Source organism: Procambarus clarkii, chromosome 6, assembly GCF_040958095.1.
Source record: "Procambarus clarkii isolate CNS0578487 chromosome 6, FALCON_Pclarkii_2.0, whole genome shotgun sequence".
NCBI lineage: Eukaryota > Metazoa > Arthropoda > Malacostraca > Decapoda > Cambaridae > Procambarus > Procambarus clarkii.
The window spans coordinates 44,296,197-44,311,454 of record NC_091155.1 but is presented as its reverse complement, the minus strand read 5'-3'; the positions used below and the strand labels follow the sequence as shown (position 1 = coordinate 44,311,454).

General features: G+C 41.1%; 1 protein-coding gene across 1 annotated transcript in view; it reads left to right on the top strand.

Moving 5' to 3' along the window:
* Positions 1-15,258, top strand: part of LOC123754088 (sodium/mannose cotransporter SLC5A10) — a 233,970-nt gene that overhangs the window by 124,112 nt on the left and 94,600 nt on the right. Inside the window, exon 9 of the mRNA XM_045736248.2 lies at positions 7,951-8,236. Within this exon, the coding sequence (XP_045592204.1) occupies positions 7,951-8,236 (286 nt within the window). The remainder of the gene's footprint in view (positions 1-7,950; positions 8,237-15,258) is intronic.

Sequence of the window (15,258 nt, the reverse complement as noted above, 5' to 3'; positions counted from 1 at the left end):
AAAGAAATCAAATCAAATCAAATCAAATCAAATGTTTATTTAGGTAAGGTACATACATACAAGAGATTTTACAAAGAGTGATGGATTTATAGATAGGGCTAGTACATACAATGCCTAAAGCCACTATTACGCAAAGCGTTTCGGGCATGAAAAACTTAAATGACTAAAGCTTAATACTAATTGAGCATAAAGAATAAAATGAGTTGAGAACAAATAAAAAGAAATAAAAAAGGGGGAAACATGGCTGAAAAAGCAGCACAAATACAATTCTGTTGACAAACAGCGCCATTTAAAAAAAAAAAAGACATTGGTTGACAATAGAGGGGTAAGGTAGGTTACAGGGAATTTATTAGGTATAGCTTCATTTTTATCTTAAACTGGTTGAGAGAGGTACAGTCTTTAACATGGTTGGGAAGGTCATTCCACATTCTGGGCCCCTTGATTTGTAGAGCATTTCTAGTTTGATTAAGTCGTACTCTAGGAATATCAAAACTGTATTTCTGGTGTGGTGCTCATGGGTTCTGTTACAACCTTCTATGAAGCTTTTGAGGTCAGGATTGGCATTACAGTTCAGCGTTTTATATATGTATAATACACATGAGAGAATGTGCAGTGACTTAATGTCTAACATATTCAGAGATTTGATTAGGGGTACCAAGTGATGTCTGGGGCCAGAGTTGGATATTGTCCTAATAGCAGCTTTGTGTTGAGTAATTAGAGGACGTAAATGATTTTGGGTAGTAGAACCCCAAGCACAAATACCATAGTTGAGATATGGATAGATGAGGGAGTAATAGAGAGTCACCAGGGCAGGGCGGGGTACATAATATCTGATCTTAGAAAGAATGCCAACAGTTTTTGAAACTTTTTTTGATATATTTAGAATGTGTCCCTGGAAATTCAGCTTCTGGTCAATGAGAATGCCAAGGAATTTGCCATCTAATTTGTTACAAATTTGGGTATTGTTTATTTTTAGATTTATTTGATTAGAGGATTTATTGCCAAACAGAATATAGAAAGTTTTGTCAATGTTAAGGGTGAGTTTGTTGGCAGTTAGCCAAAGATGGACTTTATTTAGCTCAGTATTTACTGTGGCATTTAGAGCAAGGGGGTCAGGACTGGAGTAAATGAAGGTTGTGTCGTCAGCAAATAGAATTGGTTTGAGGTGTTGGGAGGCATTTGGAAGGTCATTAATGTAGATGAGAAGGAGGAGAGGGCCAAATATGCTGCCCTGAGGAACACCAATGTTGATGGGTAGTTAATGGGAAAGGGGGGCCAGCGGAGAAGGCGGCCCAGAAGTCTCGGCAGGACCAAAAGGCTCGACTGCCTTCGTATCCAAATCAGAAGGGACAACCCCCGAAGCCACCTAAGTCACAACCCAAGATGAACCCTGCCTGATCCTGAAACACCCACTGGTAGTAGGAAGGGAAGGGGGGGGGGGAGGGTACCGAAAGGAGAGAGAACCACTCATGATGGGGAGGGAAGAGGTGGTGTAATTGCCTAAATAATTACCCAAGTGTAGTTACAGGATGAGAGCTATGCTCATGGTGTCCCGTCTTCCCAGTACTCTTTGTCTTATAACGCTTTGAAACTACTGACAGTTTTGGCCTCCACCACCTTCTCATTTAACTTGTTCCAACCGTCAACCACTCTGTGGCCAGAGCCATGTGTAAGAAGACCAACTCCCCAAGCTCAAGACCTGAAAACTAACCGAGGCAGCTCTGGGGGCTTCCAAACGAGCACACAACCTCGACCACTTGCAGAATCAACATGAAAAGCAGATGCTGCCTGAAAAGCCCAAACACAAACAGCAGGGCTAAGAACATGGTGGAAATATTCCCCAAATGACTCTGAGCCAAAGGCGCCACCAACTCAACAGGCAGCATAGCGGAGGCAGGTGGAATGATCAATGCCATGTGGCACAGACAACAAACAACCCTCTTCTTGCAAGAAGTGAAGGTGAGGTCGGGGGCACCCCAGAGGCCCCCTAACCTGCAGGGAATTACTAGGGCCTGAAGAAAACAATACAAGCATGACACCCAGGCACTAGAACATGCCACAGGCACTCTTAAAAGGTGTATGTAAATTAACCCAGCTTGGCTGAAACAGCTGGGAAAATCTACCCTGATGCAGGCCAACCTGTCCTCTTAAAAAGAACGTCGCTTTTGGCCGTTTGCCCGTATGGCTGAATATGGACGTAATTTGAAAATGAAAAAAAAAATGAATATATTTGGGATTTTTTTTTCAACAACAGTAAGTTAAATTTACACGTGGAAAATATTAGAGGGGCTGGTCCCAAACCTGCACACAGAAATAACATCACATGAGACCAGAAGACATGGCAGGATGTGCAGAATACCCCCATTGAAAAACAGAGGTGCAACTGGTACTCTGAGAGAGAACTCTATCAACATCAGAGGTCCGAGACTGTTCAACACGCTTCCACTACACATAAGGGGCATAACTGGCCGACCCCTCACAGTGTTCAAGAGAGAACTGAATAAGCACCTCCAAAGGATACCTGATCAACCAGGCTGTGACTCGTACGTCAGGCTGCGAGCAGCCGCGTCCAACAGCCTGGTTGATCAGTCCGACAACCAGGAGGCCTGGTCGACGACCGGGCCGCGGGGACGCTAAGCCCCGGAAGCACCTCAAGGTAACCTCAAGGTAAGGGTCCTCTGATAGGTTAGGTGAGCAAGAAATTCTCATAAAGTTTCAAAACGGTATGAAAAACGTTAATGGAAAGAATCCTCTTCTAAGCTTGCCGAGTAAGCCGGACGACTCAAACAGAAAACGGGACTACGTCACTTTTGTGAGTCAATTTCATTTCAAATTATGTCCAAATTTGGCCATAGCGTGCATATGAGCCAAAAGTGACGTTATTTTTAAGAGGACGGGTTGTGCAGGTAACCAGTGCACTCCCCCAGGCTGAAGCGAAAAACCCTAGACTCCCCCCAAGGTGATGGTCACCATAAGTGAAGTGGACCTCTAAAGGAACACCACCTGAACACTCCAGGGAAGAAAATCCTGCAGCACAAGTAAAAACACTAGGGAGCATCCAGGGAAGGTAACCTTGAACACACAGAAATCACAATAGCGTGATGCATCAAATGAACATTGTTCATTTGATGCATCACGCTATTGTGATTCATGTGTGTAATTAAATTAGGGCAAAGAGGGAGAACGGCCTATTGACATAGCGCGAGTGCATGGGGGGAGTTGTGTAAAACCCTGGTTGTGCCTCGGAGAGGCTGCAGGATCCAGTAAGTTCAGTAGAACTTCGGTTTCAACTCTTTAACCATGTCGTAGCTCAGTCGATTAAGGCAGCGTTTGGGATGCTCCTGGACGTAGGTTCGAATCCTTGTCACGGCCCTTGAGGATTTGTAACCTTGAACATATGCAGTTCCAAGTGCACTAAACTCCGGTCCCACTTGCACCAAAGTATTTATTTATTTATTTAATTATTTATATATACAAAAAGGTACTTTGGGTTTGTGAAAGTACATAACATTGATGTTTTTACATTCTTGCAAAGCCACTAGCATGCATAATGTTTTGGGCAAGTCCTTAATCTAACAGATAATTATGAGTAGGTAATAAGTACAAGGAACAGCCTCAAAGGCAAAAAGAAAACCCAAGAAAAACACTGGGAGCCAGAGTGACAGGGGCAGACCTGACAACAGTTACACATCAGAGAAGAACTGACAGCGGAGCATCCTGTGAGCACCTGGCAAACTTCCCCCCCCCCCTCCTCTCCCTAAACGAGGGGGAGGGTAGGAAGAATGACCGGGCGCTGGGTTTTAACTTTTTTTGGTTGTTTGTTTATATAGTTTAAGGAGTTCTCTGCCTGATTTTGAGTCTGCAGGTATCGGAAGCAGCCAGCTGTGGTTTTTGTTTTGCTGAAATTCTGGGTGCTTCCTTTGGTGGTGGCTTAAATGAATAGCTTAATATATAAATGCCACAGCTTCCTTCACCTTTGAGGGTATCAGGTTTTGGCATTGGATGCCCAGTAGACCAGAGACCACGACTGATGGCACCTAGTAGTTGGCACCTACATCGGTGATAATACCTTCAGGGAGCCACCATGGCTCACCAAGAAATTGGCATTTCATTACATTGAAAGCTGGTTTTTTCATGTTTCCTTGTTGTTGCCTCATGTTTCCTCTGGGCAAGGTTTGGTTTCAGCAGCTGTTCTTTTTTTTTTCAGGGCAGCCCTGATTGTTGCGTGTGGGCTCTGGTTACCCCTGTGATGGCTGTTGTGTCACTGGCTTCATCTTTCGTTCTTTTGGGGAATTTGATTCCATGGTACCTTCCTACTCCTTTGCTTGACGTATTCACAGATGCCTCCATGGTTCCGGGTTGGGGCTTTAACCAGCCATTCTGGGGGTGTTCTAGGATCTTAGACCAGCCAATCTAGGATCCGTCAAAGCTGGAGCTTTGACCAGCACTCGGCAAGTCATCCAGGGTCGTTGGTCTTTCTTCATTCATCGGGCGTCGCAGTATGGTTTGGGAGTTTACAGCTGTTTGACGTGCACTGTGGAAGGTTTAGATTCCTCAGGGCTCCATGCTCCAGCTCTATTCAGACTGTTCACCTGTGGCTCATTGTCTCACCTAGGGGATGGGGAAATTCGCTTCAGTCCCTACCTCTTTGGAGTTGGATGCTAAGTGTAGCTCTTCTGCTAGGTTTTCTGGTTTTGGTTCTCTATGCTGTTCATGTCCAGGAATGTCCAACATCCTCGCCAATGGTCTGTTCTGGTTACATTCTATCTCCATGGAGTAATCCATTGATGCTGCCTCTGTCCTGTGGCTTTGTGAGATATTGGGCTGCCGCACATGGACCTCTTCACGTCAGAATGGTCTCGGCATCTTCCTCTATACGCAGGTGTCATTCCCGGATTGTGAGGCCCTCATGGTAGATACCCATTGGCTATTCTGATCAAGGTGAGGCTTCCTGTACCTCTATTCTTCCCGCTCAGGGTCTTGGCCAGGTGGGAGTCCTATCCCGAGAGGATGATCCTTCTGGCTCCTTGGTGGCTGGCTCAGTCTTAATTTCAGATGTTGCTTGCTAGGTTTCTGAACTTGGGCATTTTTTCGCAACTCCCCAACTCCTGAGGATCAGCCTGGTGACGTACTTCACTAGTTAGTGCTTCTCCTTTGATCTTCGCATTTATTCTTTCTGACACAAGTCTATCGCTATCTTTTATTCAAATTCAATTTCAAAATTTTATTCAAAAGAATGAGTGTTCTAAGAACACAAGAGTTCTGTAATATACAATTGTGGGAACAGGATTGTTCCAACAATTTTACAAACATTAACTTATGAAGGAACATTACTTCAGTTCCCACAAACTAATTGTAGGAACTAATTGTTCCCACATTTGTACTTCACATACTAGTGAAGCCACTATTACATCAAACGTTTTGGGTAAAACGTAAAATAATGTGGAAAAAATTATTTATAGGTGTGAAGGGGTGAACACGTAATACTAGAAGAGAAGTTAACAAAAAATTGAAAAGTTCAAGAAAAATAACAGAATAATACAATAAAACTTTGATTTTAATGATGGTAGCCATAGACCATTACATTATGGAGTCAGTAGATTTAGCAACAGTACAATAGTACTGTATATTTACATTATTAACAGATCGGAAATACTAAACAGGAATCTAGAAATGCAACCGGAACATAACATAACAGAGTAATAAAGTATAATTTTAGGGTTAATGGGGCAACACTTAAAAATAAACAAGGATAAAAAAAAAAAGACATAAGAAAACATTTCATAAATGAAGTACAAAAATTAGGTGACACTTAATGAAGAAAGGACATATTTATTAGTAAATAAATTTATGGTGAGCAAGTGGCTCCGTTGATGTTGTCCCATTTGCATGCTTCCTCACGGCAACAATGTGAGGGTATTGTGACACACTTTTGTTTTCTTCACTACTTCCTTTCTTTTTATCATTGTTCTTTGGTTACGAGCATGTGGTGCTCTTATTACTCTCCGGGCTTTTTCTTGATTTGGCATCTCACGCTGAATAAAGTTGCTTCAGATCATTCATCACTGGTGGAGCTGTTGCAGCTAGCATTCAGGGTTACTACTACCGCAGCTCTGTTTTGCAAGCTGTCTCCGGTATTGTTTCACTTCCAGTCTGCTCATGTGCCACCTGAGCCTGCTTCGTCTCATGACAGCGTCATTTTGTTTCTTTCTTCGGCTTGGTTTATGATGTCCCGTTTGGTCCATGATTGCTTTCTTAAGTGCTTGTGTTTGGTTGCCCTTTCTCAGGTTGCCGGGTGGGGGAAGCTTCATGCTTTCCTCTGTGTGTTTGGTTGCTCTTTCTCAGGTTGCCGGGTGGGGGAAGCTTCATGCTTTCCTCTGGAAGTTGTTTTTGTGTTTTTACACCCTGGTGGGCAATTTGTTAATTTCCAGCCAGATCCGGCACAGAGCGAGTCAGTTAACTTCCAGAGAGGTCTGTTGGTTACTAATGCTTGGTGTGTTCGGTTAGGGGGTGCATCATGCCTGGTGGTGGCTCTCTGCACGACCTCATTGAATATTCAAGAAAAAGTAAACATGAGGTTGTTGTTGGAAATTTTTATGTACACTTTACAGCTGTTAAGCAATGTCTCAGAACGTTAGCCAGAGATAATCAAATGCAGACAAAGGTGGATAAATTCATGATTTCAACAGTGTGAAAAATCTTGGTCTACAAGCCATGCTGCACTCTCTGGAATTTCAAAAAGATGTGCAGCATTCACTAGCAACGAGTGCCCTACAAGCCATCCTGCACCCGCCAAGTCTGAATTCCCATCAACAAGTCGTGCAGCATCTGCTAATGAGGATATAAAATATGATTGAAATGTATATAAATTAGTGCAAAAAGTGTTGATAGAGTACAGTATTGTAAGTGTTAATGAATAATTAAGCCTTGATAAAAAGATATACTGTACACAGTGTAAATATAGATATAAGTTTCAATTGTACAAGTGCGTTACTGCTGTTAGTCAGCATTTTTTTTTATTATTGCAGTGCATTACTCTCATGCAAATTAGTAGTAGGTTTAGCTGTTATGTGAAGTGAATGCCTGAAAATAAGTGTACATACTGTATGTATACTGAACAATAAGAAATAAGCACTGTAGAGGATAACGTAATCTTCACAGCTTTGTAATCTTCAGCTTCATAAAAAGTAAGTCAGGTTATCAATTTTATAATAGTATTACAACATATTGATTGTTTTTTAACAATTGCTACATATTAATTAGTCTCTGCAAATGTATATTCTATCATTAGCAGAGAAAAGGTGAATTCAAAAGATTTTGTCTTGGCTAGGTTAGTGACAAGGGTTGATCTCCATTGTATGGCCTGGCCGCCACAGCCTCTGTCATATTAAAAATACATTACCTGTACTGTACAGGGTAAAACAAAACAGATCGCAAAAAATTTATTGAGAAAACATTAACAATCGTTGATAGACATGAAATATTTCGCAATACAAAGGGATGAACCAATTTTTTTCCTCCTATCTGGACTTGATCAGTGTTCACACATCATCCATGCAGCAGCCAACAGCTGGCTTAATCGTCAGTGTGGCACTAACTTGGAACACAATTACACAATAAACTTTATTTCATTTTAGTTATATAAAATATATCTTACCTGAATGTTACTTGAAATATTATGGACACTTCAACAACTTCGGAAATACTGGAGTCCCGCATATAACGTCCTGGGTACAGCTCCATATAGGCTGTTAAATTGAGTGAATTCTGTACATCAATTGGTGATCAAGTGTTACATTCTTGCAAAGCCCTTAACATGCATAGCATTTTGGACAGGTCCTCAAGCTAATTGATGGTGCGTTGTGATTGACAGCTATTCTTACTTACTGTATTTAATTTTCACTATTGTTTATAATTGTTATAATTGTTATAATTTTTTATCATGACTAGGAATGGTGTCACGTGTTCTGTTCCCCAGTGAAGTGGGTTGTATTGTTCCGGAGGAGTGTTACAAGTTCTGCGGTTCAAGAGTATCGTGCACCAACTCGGCTTATCCTAAACTAGTGTTGGAATATATGCCAAGTGGCATGAGAGGTGTCATGCTGTCAGTTATGCTGTCGGCACTTATGAGTGACCTCACATCTATCTTCAACTCTGCTTCGACTCTCTTCACAATAGACATTTGGGCAATTTGTCGACCAAAAGCCAAACAAAGGGAGCAACTCATTGTGGGAAGGTAGGTTGGGATTTTATATGATTAACTTCACTAAAGTTATTTATGCTTTGATTATCCCTTAAACATCACATTTGAAAATCAAAATTAGCAGATTAAATCACATTCAAGCTTTTTCTATATATATATGAGTGTTTTAAGTACAGCACTCTGTTTTCAAAGCTGTGTACTGCATGCACATTTTTCAAATAATTCTTTGGCAAACCATTCTTCTGCTCTCAAATATTGACACTAACACCATCCTGTGAAACACAGTATTACTGAAGAATTCTGAAGGCTGTTTTGGGTGTCTCAAAAGTAATGAGGTTACCATCTATATTACACACAGAAATCTCAATAGCGTGATGCATCAAATGAACAAATCCACGAGGGCCGTGATGAGGGATCGAACTTATGTCGATCCTCTCGGACGTAGGTTCGAACCCTCATCACAGCTCTTGTGAATTTGTTTACCACTTATACTTAAAAAAAGTGAAAATAAAGCCATGAAGGATTGAACATTAATTTTGTCACAGTTTATAAGTTAAAAGTTATATGGTGCATTTATTAATCTTTGAATCACTGTTTTCTCTGGTTAACCCATAACCCCCTGCACTGCGCACCTGATTTTGGCAAAAACTTCATAGCGCAATTGTTAAGGACATATTTTTGTTGTTTTTATAAATGTTCAGGTAAAGTTAATGTCAAAATGTTTCCAAACTCAACTGGTTTCATTTTGAAACACAAAGAGTGATGAAAACATTAAAAAAACATTAAAATATAGCCTAATTAAAAAAAATGGACAACTCTCAAACCAGCATTTGTAGTTTGGCGCAGTGCAGTGGTTAAACTGTGCAACACATCATATGATGTGATGAGTAACTGCTGCGAAATTGTGCACCACATTATATGATGTGTGGGTGTACCGTGCAAGATTTAAAAGTCCCATGACTACACAGGGTTCACATCAGCTTCCTCAGGGCTCAAGTAACCCTCTCCCCATCTTGAAAAAAAATCCTGAGTCCCTCACTTTCCTTCTAGGGCCTAAGTAAGAAAATGATAACCATTGCTTGACAACATCACCATCCAGTGTCTGAACGTTTAGGGCAGCCATAGAGGAAACACGATAAACTTTTAGCAACAGCAAATGAGTGATTACCATGTATATATTTGAGGCAAAATGTGTGCTATATGTAATTTTAAGATTTAGGCTTATAATATATGTATACAATACATATATTATTATGAATAAGTATGTGGGTGTCTGTATATCGACAGTATACTAGTATATCCACACATACTTATATTTTCAAAGTTATACATAATAGACAGTACCTTTGACACACAAATACAACTTGTTAGCATGAAAACCTAAATAAATAAAGTGAGAAACAATGAAAATAAATAACAAAGTTATTCCCATGTGGCACTTCAACTCATTTTATCTAAAAATATGCAACTTCTCCAGGCTGCTATAGTTAAACTACAATTAACAAGCGAATTAACAATGTCTTAAGAACAAATAATTTTTTCAGAATTTTTTTTCTTGAGCACATGGGGGGTATGTCAGCTATTAACAGTTAGCAGTCAAAGGGTTAAAGGGCTAGAAACTCAAAAAATATTTGAATAATATGAAAATTACTTGAAAATGTTATACAAATCTCTAATTATTTGGCAACAGCATTATGAAAATTTCATCCCAATATGCTAAGAAATGGATTTTAATTGTATACAGCTATTAAAAAAAAAAGTTCTGATGATAAGGAGAACAGCTATTAATTGAGGGTCCACAAAGTGGATCCTCCATAAGTATTGTGGACAATAAGGAGGGTCCACAAAGTGAATATGCAGCTGGTGCCTTTTTAGCATTTCTAAGTAATACATAATAACACAAATAATAATGAGTATGTTATTATGCTATATTTTGTTATATATCATATAAATACATCGTCTGATGCTAATATCTGTTAGTTCTATCAATGCCCAGTGCCAATATCTGTTAGTTCCATCAATGTCCAACAATTTTTCTGTGGAGAGCCCCTCCAGCTCCCCAGAGCTATACTGGGCTATACATATATACAGCTGAGCTATACAGGCAGAAATGTTGCAGGAGTACGGATGAAGAGGGGGGAAATGCCCAAGACTGGACTACGATTCGTCATTAAGCCCACACATTCTACACCCCCAACTACACAGAGACTACCATACTCTCCAGTACCAACTCCAAAACTGGACAAACCATTGCCAGATCAGCACACCCCTGGGTCAGGGTAGAGAGGAGGGAGAACTACCAAAACCTTCCAGAAGTGAGACACAATATGGACAATCATTCATATTTGCAAACATACAAGGCCTAAAGTCAAAATCAAGAAATAAAGTTAAGTTCATAAATGGCCTCCTATTAGAGTCAAACTCAATATTTGGGGCATTCATGGAAACTCATGCGGAAGATTACATGGATAGTGAAATCTGGATTCCAAATTTTAATTTATATAGATGTGATTGAGAAACTAGGTCAAATGGAGGAGTAAGTCTGGCTATTAAAGAGGACCTGGTATGCACAGAGCTATAAACTCAACTAATGAGGTGGTAGAGGTACTTAGAATTAAGGTAGAAAAATTAAACCTAATTATTATTCTAATATATAAACCTCGAGATACTACGGTTGAGGAATTCACAGAGCAGATGCACAAAATAGAGAACATCCTTGATAATCTAGCAAACCCAGCTCCAGATATTATCTTCTTTGGAGATTTCAGTTTACCAAGTCTAAGATGGAGAATTTCAAACACAAATATCATTGCAGGGAATGACCCAGGAAATAACCAACCACAGGTCAGAAAACTTTTGAGATTCTGTGACAAATTCTCGTTCAATCAACAGATTACAGAACCAACTAGGAAAGAAAACACACTAGACTTGTTATTCACAAACAATGATGAACTAATTAGAGACATTACAATCTCAGATACAGTACTACATACTCAGACCATAAAGTCATTGAAGTGTGAACTAGCATAAATAACGGTAGTTATTTAGGCTAAGAGACCCAACAAGCGAGAAGGAGTATTCAATCAATTCAATTTCAATAATGAGAGGATCGACTGGTGAAAAAATAAATGTAGACTTTGCAACCATTCAATGGGAGACGGTCTTAAGCGACAAAACTCCCACACAGGGAATAGCTCAACTGACAGCTGAAGCTTACAAGGTCTGTCTGAAGCACGTGCCTGTGAGGAGGGGCAGAAAGAGCACCACTCTAGAAAGAGAACGCAGATGACTGTACAGGAGAAGGAAAAAAATAACGGATATGCTTAGGCAGACACGACTATCACAAGAAAGGAAAATAAACCTAAACAGGGGGATTGAAGAAATAGAACAAACGTTGAAGCGATCATACGAGTCTGAGGAAATGGAATTTGAACAGAAAGCTATACAAGAGATAAAGAAAAATCCAAAATATTTTTTCACATATGCAAAATCAAAATAAAAAACCTCGACTAGTATTGGACCATTAATTACAAATGAAGGTACGTACACAGAGGACAACAAAGTAATTAGTGAAATTCACAGAAGCCAGTATAAGGCTATGTTTAGCACACCAATAAACAACATGAAAGTTGATGACCCAGACAGCTTCTTTATGAATGATATTCAAGCTGCAGATAATATAACGGATATTAACACAAACTTGGAAGACTTTGAAAGAGAAATTGACAATATGCCCATGCACTCAGCTCCTGGGCCTAACTCATGGAATTTAATATTCATAAAGAAATGTAAAGTACCAGTAGCGAGAGCACTCAGCGTAATATGGAGAAAGAGCCTGGATACAGGGGAGATACCAGCAGCACTTAAATCTGCAGACATAGCTCCTCTGCACAAGGATGGTAGTAAAGCCTTGGCAAAAAATTATAGACCAGTTGCACTAACATCACACATAAGAAAGTTTCTGAAAGAGTAATTAGGAATCAAATTTCTAGTTTTATGGAAAATAATGAGCTACACAACCCAGGACAACATGGATTTAGAGCGGGGCAGATCCTCTCTGTCACAGTTACTCAACAACTATGACAAAATCACAAGCTCTAGAACAAAAGCATAATGCAGATGTTGTATACACAGACTGTGCAAAGGTATTCGACTAATGTGACCATGGAGTGATAGCACACAAAATGAGGTCAATGGGAATAACTGGTAAAGTAGGACGCTGGATACTCAATTTCCTGATGAACACAACACAAAGAGTAACAGTCAATCAAATAAAATTGAGTCCAAGTGCAGTTAAAAGCTCTGTTCCTCAAGGTACAGTCTTTGCACCACTGCTGTTCCTTATTCTCATATCAGATATAGACAAAAATACAAGTCACAGCTTCGTGTCATTCTTTGCAGATGACACAAAAATCAGCATGAAAATTACCTCTGCTGAAGATATTGAAAAATTACAAGTAGATATCAACAAAGTTTTCGATTGGGCAGCAGAAAATAACAGGATGTTAACCAGTGATAAATTCCAGGTACTCAGGTATGGTAAAAATGAGGATCTGAAACATAATACAGGGTACAAAACACAATCAAATCTGCCCATAGTAGGAAAACAGCATGTCAAGGATTTGGAAATAATGATGTCCGACGATCTAACGTTTAGGGAGCATAACCAAGCAAATATTACGTCAGCCAGAAAAATGATAGGATGGATTACGAGAACTTTAAAATCCAGGGATCCCGTCACAATGGTTGTACTCTACAAGTCACTTGTGCTGTCCTGTCTCGAGTACTGCTCAGTACTCACTTCCCTCTTCAGAGCAGGAGAGATTGCTGAAATAGAGGGAATACAAAGAACATATACAGCACGCATAGACGCAATAAAGCACCTAAATTATTGGGATCGTCTCAAATCTCTCCAAATGTATTCACTAGAAAGGAGACGAGAGAAATACCAAATAATATACACATGGAAAATACTGGAGGGCCAGGTCCCTAATCTACACAGTAAAGTAACAATGTACTGGAGTGACCGACGTGGAAGAAAATGCAGAATAGAACCAGTGAAGAGCAGAGGTGCCATAGGCACAATCAGAGAATACTGTATAAACATCAGCGGTCCGCTGTTGTTCAATGTCCTACCAGCATCTATAAGAAATATTGCCAGAACATCCATGGACATCTTCAAGAGAAAACTAGACTGTTTTCTAAAAGAAGTTCTGGACCAACCGGGCTGTGGTGGGTATGTGGGCCTGCAGGCTGCTCCAAGCAACAGCCTGTTGGACCAAACCCTCACAAGTTAAGCCTGGCCTCGGGCCAGGCTTGGGGAGTAGAAGAACTCCCAGGACCCCATCAAGCAGGTATCAAGCAGGGCTGATGTTGAGTTGCATATCTTTCTTGCACTGTTCTATTCCCTGTGTAACTTCCTCCATGTCTACTGACAAAAGCTGTTTTTCCTATTGAATTTCCTTACCTAACCTTTCAAAGTCATTTATATTTAAATTTGCTTTAATTTCCTTCAAAGCTATTTTTAAGAGTTTATATTCCTCTTCCATGGCTTTGCAATTTGTTTCCAATTGATTCTTGTCCTTGTACAAGTCTTTCACTAACCCCTCAAGACCTAAAACTTTGCTACTCAAATGGTCATTACTTTCTTTCAGTTTGCTGATTATTTCTACATGATAGTTCACTATAATTCACTTCGTGGTGACTTTTCTTTGTCTGCTCGGTATTCGGGTGTTGGCCCACCTTGTTGGGTTCCTGGTGCACTGGAGGAAGTCCCATGTGGTTCCGTCCCAGGTTCGGACCTGGCTGGGCCTTGTATGGGACTCTCGGTCCACTACCTTGTCTCTCCCTCTGGAGCCATTGTGGTCCCCCCTTCAGCTGTTTCTGAGGGGGTCCCAGATCACTCGGTGGTTGTTTGAGCAGTTGTGTGGAAGTCTGAACTTCACCCCTTCTCGACTGCAGAGAATTCGCAGAGAAAGCCTTTTGGCAGGACTGGTTGAGATGGGGTTATCTGTCCCTCTTCCCCTGGTCCAGCTGTTGCTTCACATTCTGGCTCAGTTGGAGACTTACCATGGGAGAATTGTCTTAGTGGCCTCTTAGTGGTGGGCCCAGCCTTGGTTTCAGGCGCTGCTTGCTCGGTGTCCGAACCCGGGGCATTTTTCGCAGTGTCACAGTTGGGGGGGGGGGGGGGCGGTGGTCATGTATTTTAATGTTGTCTAGGGAAATAAGACTTTTACTTGAGCCAAGGGGAATTCAAGGAGTAGGGAAAACAACCAAGTAGATATATGACAAAGATTTATGCACCCCCTTCCCCGGGAAGTTGAAGGGGGTGCCCCCAGATCTTCGTGCCGGCAATCCAACCAGCAGTTCTTGGCTGATGTGATACTGGCTGATCAGGTGCCTCTGGCTCCTGTTTTGATTTTGGTTACTGTGCCTTGTGGTGTGGTCTGTCTCTACAAGTGGTGTGAGAGCCAGGAGTAATATTCTATGGTACTCGGGCTGCATGCGCCTAGGGTTTTCTTCCCTAGGTGCCCAGTAAGTACTGGGCACAAACAAGTATTGGGTGTCCTAAGTCACCTTGGGACCTACCTCCACTGTGTCTTTTACTGCTTGGTACTTGTCCGTCTTTGGAGTCAGTAGGGTTTTTGTTGCCCTTGTTTGCCTCTGGGTAGAAAGTAGTTTTCATCACTGGTAGGGGCATGGGATACTGCACAGCTAGTTACCACCTATTGTAGCAGCCAGCTCTGTTTTGCTTGGGTACGTTGTCCTCTTGTGGAGTTTTTCTTTTGTTTTTGTTTCCTGCCTGGTGTGGGGGTGGGGGGGGGGGGAGATTTGCCTTTGGTTGGTTGCCCCCCTTTTCTACAATTGGGGGGGTCATTCTTTAGGCATTTTTTTTTGGTGGTACCCTCTGCTTGACCACTGGGAGTTAACACGCCCTGGGGGTTCAGCTTTAAGAAGTTTGCTCGGCAGTTTTGGGCGCTGGTTTGCAGTACCCTGCTTGGGCATCTTTAGCATTATACCAAGGCAAAGGGCCCCTGGGAAACCCCACGGGGGCT